The sequence below is a fragment of the Sinocyclocheilus anshuiensis genome, unplaced genomic scaffold (assembly GCF_001515605.1).
Source record: "Sinocyclocheilus anshuiensis isolate Anshui unplaced genomic scaffold, SAMN03320099.WGS_v1.1 scaffold183, whole genome shotgun sequence".
Classification (NCBI taxonomy): Eukaryota; Metazoa; Chordata; class Actinopteri; order Cypriniformes; family Cyprinidae; genus Sinocyclocheilus; species Sinocyclocheilus anshuiensis.
Genome location: NW_015548309.1, coordinates 81940 through 91625, shown reverse-complemented (window position 1 = coordinate 91625; position 9686 = coordinate 81940). Strand labels below are relative to the sequence as shown.

The following is a 9686-nucleotide window of genomic DNA, read 5'->3' as shown; positions in this document are numbered from 1 at the left end:
TATAATTTTAAATGAAAGATGTCGTATTTATTTATTTTTCTCTGCGACAGTTTTCCTACTGTGTTAACAGAAAAATGTCAAACGAATTTAGTATTTTGACAAGACCAATAAAAAGCTAATAGGCTATTTTTGTACAACCTACATTTTTATTTTTTCTCTCTCTGCTACACTTTTTCCCTATTGTGTTGTCAATGTTAAACGAATTGTATCCTGACAAGACGAATAAAAATAAGAAATACAATTTTACAACATTTTTATTTTCTCTGACACTTTTTTTTCCTACTGTGTTGCATAAAATATTAAACGAATTTTGTGTCAAGATAATTCATATAAATTCAAGTCAAAGTCAATAAATTCAAGACTCTTGACAAGACGAATAAAATAACACAATTTTGTGCAGACTACACTTTTATTTGTCAGCCTATCTGTCTTTCTTTCAGTAGCGGAAATTTAAATGCGAGATTCTGGAAACGAGATCTACATTTAGCGGGAACGGTCGGGTCGGGAAGAAAATTATTCTATGCGGACAGCGGGTGAACAAAGAGTGCATATATAGCGGGAGCGGGTGGGTGCGGAATAGAACCTTGCGGGCGCAGGACTAAAAAAACAGTCCCGCGCAGACCCCTAACTGAAAGTGATGGATTAATCTAAACTGATTTAAAGACTTTTTTTTTTTTTTTTACTGTCTAGACAAAAATAACTCAGATCATAATGTCCAAGTCAATAGCATTTACAAATAAAAACCACACACCTTTTGGACTAATTTTGCAGCATGATTTCTCGACTTCCACAAATACTGCCCTAACACAATCCTCATTTTGTGCACTTTTTACTTTACCAATATTTTAAATTGGCCTTTGAACTTAGCTTTATTGCATGTCAAATAAAAAATAAAGCGTTACTTTGCCAAAGCACTGACAGAACCCATTGATATAACTGTGTTGTTGAGCGCTCCAAATGCAAACTTTGCATGAAACAATCCGGCAGCAATTGACAGCGCGCTGATCCAATGTCATACAGGCACCGTCAAATTGACAGTACTCTACCCAGTGATGTTGGGGGATCCAGTGGGGGTGGCAATCATATTTCAGGTTGGCTGTGCCACTTTTTATCACAACCCTGCTAAAATGTAGCGCCAGTACGTGCGCTCAATGGCGCCCCCTCCTGCTGGTGGCGCCCTAGGCCTAGAAACAGGCCTGATTGTCAGTCTATAGTACTTTAGACTGCATACTAAAGTTTGAACTTTTTTTCTGTTTAACAATTTTGAGTTAACAGAAAAAAAAACTTCTGGAAAAAACCCTTAAAAACCTTATTAAACTATTAAAGTCAACAATATATATAATTAAAAAAAAATCTAAATTACAACCACAGCAAAGACAGGCTGATTGAATGATTGAGATAATGAAACAGATATTATTAAAAGATTTCAGCTATATTCAGAACAATTCAGGAATCAGGAGTGGTGTAATCAGTAAAAATGCTGTTTGATTAAGTATTAATTACACACATATTTGTCATCTTTAGCATCTTTTTGAGTGAGACATGTAATTCTTGCATCCTACCATGCAATTGTATTCTTATGACAGTTGTTTTACACTACAACATAGTCACTGAATAACATTTATGCAAACATCTTATTTTGGGTTGATCATGAATGCTTTCTAACATATATTCAACAAATATTCAGAAACATATTTGTGCAAGTCATTGTAACTATCATTTTTTGTCAAAGGAAGACTCTCCTACGTTTCAGTTATTTGAAAGGAACAAACAACTTTAAGAAAATAGGAAATCAAACCATAAATTATTAAGTGTAGAAATACTTAACCCTGGTCCATAGCCTTAATATTTAACTAAAAATTATAATGTTAACAGTAGGTCTGTTACTCTAGATTTGTGTTCATGGCCATATTTAAGTAGCATATTAAAGAATATTAACAGAATCAAATGCAACTCTTTAAAAAAAAAAAAAACTTTCATAAAATGAAATAAACAGAGGCAGTGGGTGTGGCCACTGAGTCATACAGCCACGCCCTCATCGTTTGACTCCTCCCCTACATCATCATAGTCTGCATTAAAAAAAAAGCAAAAAAATTGTTTAATGTTATGATTGCATCAGTATTCCAAACTTAACTCAATTTAATTTAAATCAGCAAATTACTAATATAATTATTTATAAGTTTTTGTGTCTTAAAATAGGCGCTAATGAAGAATGAGGTGTGTCCAAACTTTTGAAAGGCAATTTTATTCTTAATATATAATACTTAATATATTTAATAAATGTAGGAATCATAAGACAAAAGGGTTACCTAACAGGTTTCTCACATCTTCAGTGATACTCCACACATCATCATACTCCTCCTGATCTCCCACTTTACACATGTACAAAAAATATAATTTTATGTTTTAATACACCTTGATATTGTGTCATGTCATAGACCCCTGTCCCCTCATGACAGATTGTTAGATTACACCTGATAAAGCCATAATGATTAATTAATGGTGTAAACATATTCAATATATCATAGAAACAAATGTAGATGATTAAAAATAAGTTCTGTGTGACTCACCTTTTGCACATTGAGAGCACCGTCCATTAATGATGTGATCATCATAATTCTCTGGTGTGTCCACTACACATACACACACACATACAACATTATAAGCTCTTAAATATAACATTAAGCTGATAAAATAATAATTTAAATAATAACTGGCCTTTACCTTAAAGAAGTAGGGTGTAAAAATTCATGAGCAAAATTATATAAAAATAAACCTACCGTTTTCAGTACCATAGTTCTGTCCACTAGTAATGACATCATAATATCCCTCTGGTGTGTCGTCTACAAATTTAACATGAAACCAATGCCATCACACTTAGAACAAGCTTGAATGTACTGTATATATTAATATGCACATTATAGAATTACAGAAAAAGAAATACAAGTAATGTACAGAAGAGCATCAGCACCTGTCTCACAATCTGGTATCGGTCCACCGGTGAAGATATCCTCATAGATTCCTGGTGTGATCTCATTCACTCTCTCTTCAAAATCAAAATATTATATATAAAGTCATTAATTTCCTGAAATTTCACAGTTTACATTCATTTACTGAGTTTGTAAATCACCTCTCTAACCTGAGAGAAGCTCATCAGCGTCTTCAGCGATAAGACTCTCTGTTAAAGGAGAGCAGAACAATCAGTTGTTGTTGTTGTTTTTTTGGAAATGTCATCTTTGTAGGATTCAACTTTGCAAGCTGTTTTGAAAGTTAAGATCAACAACCTGATCCTTATATAAGCATGAGGTGCCAAGCTGACTTTAACATTGTAAGGGTAATTAGTAATGTGCTAGCAATTGAGGAGAAGTATACACTGTGTAGAGACCCTTTGAATCGATACACAGTTACAGTTACATTCTCCCGTGTCTATTAATGGGTCTGTGCTGAATCTCCTCATAAATGGCCTCAGTCGTCGTCCTGTGTTTCCTCTTAGAGAGAGCTGTGAGTGTAGACAGACAAACCTGCTGTCAGTTCACAACACATGACTGATCACACACTGAATAAGACACAATATGACAGTCTCTGGATCTCTCCTACCTCTCCTCATCACTCTGTTCTGCTGAATCAGTATAAGCAGTGGCACTAAGAGCAGTAAGAGCACAACTCCCAGTACAATCACAAGCACTGGGGGGATGGAGAGAGACACTGCTGGAGGAGTTTGTGGAGGAGCGACTGATGTTGAGCACACTGAAGGAGAAACTGGATACTGTGGTAGTGTGGTAGTGGAATCTGACAATGTAAAAAATTCTGAAATTATAATCAGTTGATGCAAATATTTTACACTCTAAAATGATCAAATGAACATTATTCCTCAGTGTTTGCTGTGACCTGCACAGGTGAGTCCAGCGTGCTCTTTGTGGGAGCAGTCAGTGTGGTTTTTCAGGGAGAGAGGACAGTCCCACAGGTGAATCTCATTCCCTCTGCATTCAACTTTGTTCAGCCACACAACACCTTCACCAGCACTAATTGTTGAATTCCCATCAGCCCTCAGTGCTGCTCCACAACCCAGCTGCCTGCAGACCACCTGAGCATCGCTGATGTCCCACTGATCATCACAGACTGAGCCCCACACAGCGTTATGATACACCTCCAGCCTCCCAGAGCACCGGCCATCCCCTCCACTCAGTCTGAGAGGAAGATGCACCTCTATGAGTAGATAGATTGTGTCTGTGATAAATTTCCTCATAAACTGGCTCAGTTTGAGACTGAGTCCTGTGTAGTCCTGTGTACCAGTCAGAAAGAGCTGTGTGTAGACAGACAAACCTGCTGTCAGTTCACAACACATGACTGATCACACACTGAATAAGACACAATATGACAGTCTCTGGATCTCTCCTACCTCTCCTCATCACTCTGTTCTGCTGAATCAGTATAAGCAGTGGCACTAAGAGCAGTAAGAGCACAACTCCCAGTACAATCACAAGCACTGGGGGGACGGAGAGAGACGCTGCTGGGGGAGTTTGTGGAGGAGCGACTGATGTTGAGCGCACTGGAGGAGAAACTGGAGGAGAAGCTGATGTTGTTGTGGCAGGAATAGTGGACACTGACACATCTGGCAAAACAGACACAAACACATTCAAAATTATGAATACATAAAATGATCTAAAGAGTAATATTATTCCTCAGTGTTTGCTGTGACCTGCACAGGTGAGTCCAGCGTGCTCTTTGTGGGAGCAGTCAGTGTGGTTATTCAGGGAGAGAGGACAGTCCCACAGGTGAATCTCATTCCCTCTGCACTCGACTCTGTTCAGCCACACAACACCTTCACCAGCACTAATTGTTGAATTCCCATCAGCCCTCAGTGCTGCTCCACAACCCAGCTGCCTGCAGACCACCTGAGCATCGCTGATGTCCCACTGATCATCACAGACTGAGCCCCACACAGCGTTATGATACACCTCCAGCCTCCCAGTGCACCGACCCTCCCCTCCACTCAGTCTGAGAGGAACATGATCTAAAACACACACATCAACCATCACTGATCAGCTTCAGCACAATATTCACAACAAAACACGCACGGAGAGTGAAGTTAGAGGTATTTAAAACAGTGATTAATTTAAATGTGGAAAATAAATAATTCAGTATTTAACTGCACATATACAAAATATTTAGTAATCAATGTTAGCAACCTGAACATGCAAAACAAATGACTGGCAGAAAGCACCTAATTTTTCTGATTGGTGAAAAAAACACAGCCTGCACCCAGTTTATTCTTTGTGGTTTACAGAGTCACAGAAAAAAGTCTGATTACTCATTATTACCAATATTTTCAAAGATTTGTCAGCTAGTTTTATATGTGGAAAAGGTAATAAATATTTAAACCTATTTGTTGTCAAATAAACTTACTTGAACACTGCCTCTGGTGAGATGATGTTGAACATGTCAGATGGCTCCGCAGAGACTCGTGAATTTCCTCCTCTGAGATTATAACATGATCACAGTTTAATGAATAAAATAATTTAAAATAATTTATTCAATCTATTTACTACATTTCATGTAAAAATCAACCTTTACATTTATAGAAATATTAGTGAGTTTAAATAGTTTAAAATCTTACCAGAGCAGGTGATTTTGGCCACTTCATTATCACAGACATTCTGTCCCCAGAGTGAAGAAGGACACTGCCATAAAGTGGAAAATTCATTCAATTAATTCTTACCAAAGCAAGTGATACTGGCCACCTCATTATCATAACAGTTGTTCTGGCCCCAGGGTAAAGATGGACACTGCCACAAAGTTTTGTCATGTTTTCGACATTTAAGATGATCTAACCAATTAGGAGCAGATCTTAGTCCCACTGAATAACTGGGTTCACTGCCAGATCTTCCACAGTTCAGCTCTTGACAGATCAGACTCGCTGTGTCTCTGTCCATCTGGTTATAACATAAATTACCCCAGGATCCAGTGTAGAAAACCTCCAGATTCCCTTCACAGCCATCAGTTAACCTGATCTTTTTAAACTCTAGATGGAAAAGGGAATTGTATTAATTAAAAAAATTTACAATTCTTTTAGTGCTTTTAAGAAACAAATATTGGGAATTGTATTTCACAGTTTGCAGTAATAAGATGCATGTCTTTGATTAACTAAAAAGAACTGACTCAGAGTCATTCATTCGGGAATCAGACTAAAATTGTCACATTGTGTGTTTTGCAATGAATAGTCAACAGCAGTGTTGCGCCCCTGAGTAAGGAGATCTTTAGTTCCATCTACACTAGAAAAATGCATGTGCATGGACTGTTAACAGGATCACTCCTGAAATTCGTTTAAAAACACATAAAAGAGTTTTTAACCCTGTTCTTAATGTGTATAATGTAAATACTGTACACTGGATATTGTTAATTAGTCACATACATAGGTTATAGAAATGTTATTGTTTATATTATTTTTCACTGTTTACCTGAGCACACGACTCCTACATCCTCCTTGTGTTGACAGTCATGTTTTCCCCAGCCTGGAGAAGAGCAGCTCCACAGGGTGAACAAAGTATTGTAGTTACAGGTTACAGAAATGGTACTGCTAATTGATTTTTTTTTTTCAGTATAAGCATTCATGACTCTCTTGATTAAATAAGTTTACCAGAGCAGATGACTCCAACATCTCGTCTATGAGAACATTCAGCTCGACTCCATGAAGAGATGGAACATTCTGAGAGTTTTGTTTCATTCCCGTCACAATCAAACACATCAGCCCAGATTTCACCACTTCCCTCTCCAAACCAGTCTGATCCCACAACAGACACAGCAATCCCACAATTCAGCTGTCTACAGAGGACACTGGCAGCTCTCATATCCCAGCATGCATCACACACTGTGCCCCACTCTTTGAGGAACCGAAGCTCCACTCTTCCAGAACAGGAGTCTGAACTGTTTACCAGCCTGAGATCTGTGTAACCTGGACAAAGCATGAGAATTCTTTTAAACAGCGTAAAACAAGAGACAAGTTAAAGGCACAATATGTAATTTTCGCCGCTAGAGGGAACAGGTTATGTTTGGTTATGCAAACAGGTTATTTTTGACAAAACAGTGCAAGTGACACATATTTAATAACTAAAAACACAATACAGAATAAACCATGCACGTTCTGTCTAGTGTGTTTTTGCACATTTTAGTGTATTGTTGTCTGCATGACAACATGAAGAAGAGAGAATTTCAGTAACGTAAAAAAGTATATTTGTAATCAATTAATTGAAAAGTAACTTAACTCAGATATAATGGTGTGCATAAAAAAGTAATGCATACTTTTTACTTCTGAAAATTCAGATTACGTAAATTGCATTACCTCCCATATGCACACACACACAAATACATGGAAAATATATATATACTCAACCAGAACATATAACTCCAAGATCATTCTCATGGGAACAGTTGTTTTTGCTTGAAGATGTATGTGGGCAAAAATATATCTGAGATTCATTTCCTCTGCACTGAATCTCTTGTGAGCACACGACTCCTACATCCTCCTTGTGTTGACAGTCATGTCTCCCCCAGCCTGGAGAAGAGCAGCTCCACAGGGACGTCTCATTCCCTTCACACTCCACCTCATCCAGCCATATTGGTCCAGAACCAGGACCAAACCAGCCGCTGTGAAAAACCTCCAGCCTCCATACACTGTCCCACATGAGCCGCTGTGAAAAACCTCCAGCCTCCCTGCACAGTCTCCCCCAGAACCCACCAGCCTGATGGACCCGCGACCTGATATTCAGAGAAAGAAAAACACATTATTGACCACGAACAGCTGAAGAATCTGTCCAGATGTTGTTCTTCTCACCGATGCACGTGATTGACAGCTGTTGTGTGGAGCTGCAGTTGACGGTTTGTGGACACTGGAAGCCCGTCACACACTCATGACTGTGTTCAGGACTGGATGAAGAGGAGCCGTAGAAGTTCAGCACAGAGCCACAGCCCAGCTGTCTGCAGACCACAGAGGATTCAGTGAGACTCCAGGAGTCGAGCAGAACTCTCCTCCAGACCTGATGGATGAAAACTTCCACCTCCCCCTCACACTGTCTCTCTCCAGACAACCGCACCAGACCATCATGAAGAGCCAGAGAGGAACCTGAAGAGAGTATTTATTTATCATTCAGTATTTATCTAAAATATACTTAGAAGTAGTTTTAGTCTGGAGCCCATGACTTCATCGCGGCATGAATAGACTCACTAGAGCAGATGACTCCAACATCTCGTCTATGAGAACATTCAGCTCAAAGGGATATGTACATTGTAAAAAAAATTATATTTTTTTAAGTTGTAACAAAATGATCATTGGAGTACTTTTTATAAGAAAATACTATTTCAGTCTTTCTACTTCAAAATTTCATGTTTAATTAAATGAGTTTCTTGTAATTTATTGTGAAATATTCAAGCAACTTCTGTTCAATTAATGTTGTAAATGCATGGTTACTTTTTCATAAAACAGTGTTAGCCTCATTATAATCTGTTAACAAATATTAAAAATATGTCTGATGCTTATTTTAGACATTAACATTTTTCTCTCATGAAAAAAATACTGGTACATTTTCTAACAATATAAATCTTGTCATTGTTGGTCATTAAGCACCATTTATTAATGTTAAAAGAAAACCATTTTTAAAATTTGGAAATATACACATTTTTTTGTTGTTTGTTTTTTAATCTATTCATGAGAGGTTGATTTAAGGTAGGTGGTTCATCACTGAGGACAAGCTTGAAGCAGTTTACCTGAGCAGATGACTCCAGCATTACCATTAGGACCACAGCCTTGTTCACCTTGTCTTAATGGCCCACAGTTCTTCAGTGTGGATTCTAATCCATTACACATGGCAAAATACATCCATATTGGTCCTGATTCTGGTCCAAAATGAGCATCACTCAGAACATCTACAGGTTCTCCACAGTTCAGCTCTCTACACACCACTGCAGCATCAGCCAAATCCCAGAACTTATCACACACTGTTCCCCACTGACCTCTATGAAGAACCTCCACTCTACCAGCACAGCGACTGTGACCACCAACCAACCTCACATTTACACTGTCTGTTAATGCAATAGATGAATAACAGATTAATTGAAAGAAGGAATGAACAAGATTGGAGGGGAAAGAATGGGAAAACAGAGGGAGAAAAAAAGGGGGAAAATACAGCTAATTATATCTAATAAATATATTAATAAACGGTTAAATAATGTACTGTAGATAATGTGTGACAGTCAGCAGCAGCATAATATAATTGCTTAATGTTTCATTTGAGATTATTTTACTCCTTGATTCAAAGTATAAACCTACCAGAGGTGATGAGTTTTATCAGAAACATCAGCATTAGACAGGTCTTCATCTTCTCCATCTGCTCAAGTATTTCATCAGCTCAAAATGCAGCACAAGTTTCTCCGCAGCTCCCTCAAACACTCTGAAGAAACTGGCTCCTGTCAGCTCCCTAAAGAGAGAATATGTGCCAAAACGTTCCAATCAAGTTCATCATTACCTTATTAGACAGAACTCTGATCCAGTACACATGACAAAACTCATCCAGATTGGTCCTGAACCTGATCCAAAATGAGCATCATCCAGGGCATCTACAGCTTCTCCACAGTCCAGCTCTCTACACACCACTGCAGCATCAGCCAAATCCCAGAACTCATCACACTCTGTT

The 9686-nt window shown here is 38.2% G+C and overlaps 1 protein-coding gene across 1 annotated transcript in view; it reads right to left on the bottom strand.

Moving 5' to 3' along the window:
- Positions 1 to 3410: 3410 nt before the first annotated feature.
- The window catches only part of LOC107656208 (scavenger receptor cysteine-rich type 1 protein M130-like), a 7560-nt gene continuing 1284 nt past the window's right edge, over positions 3411 to 9686 (bottom strand). Inside the window, 12 exon segments of the mRNA XM_016443974.1 lie at positions 3411 to 3499; positions 4400 to 4620; positions 4699 to 5014; positions 5407 to 5478; positions 5720 to 6022; positions 6459 to 6538; positions 6718 to 6880; positions 7681 to 7755; positions 7832 to 8119; positions 8222 to 8263; positions 8809 to 9075; positions 9580 to 9681. Coding sequence (XP_016299460.1) covers positions 3411 to 3499; positions 4400 to 4620; positions 4699 to 5014; positions 5407 to 5478; positions 5720 to 6022; positions 6459 to 6538; positions 6718 to 6880; positions 7681 to 7755; positions 7832 to 8119; positions 8222 to 8263; positions 8809 to 9075; positions 9580 to 9681 — 2018 coding nt within the window.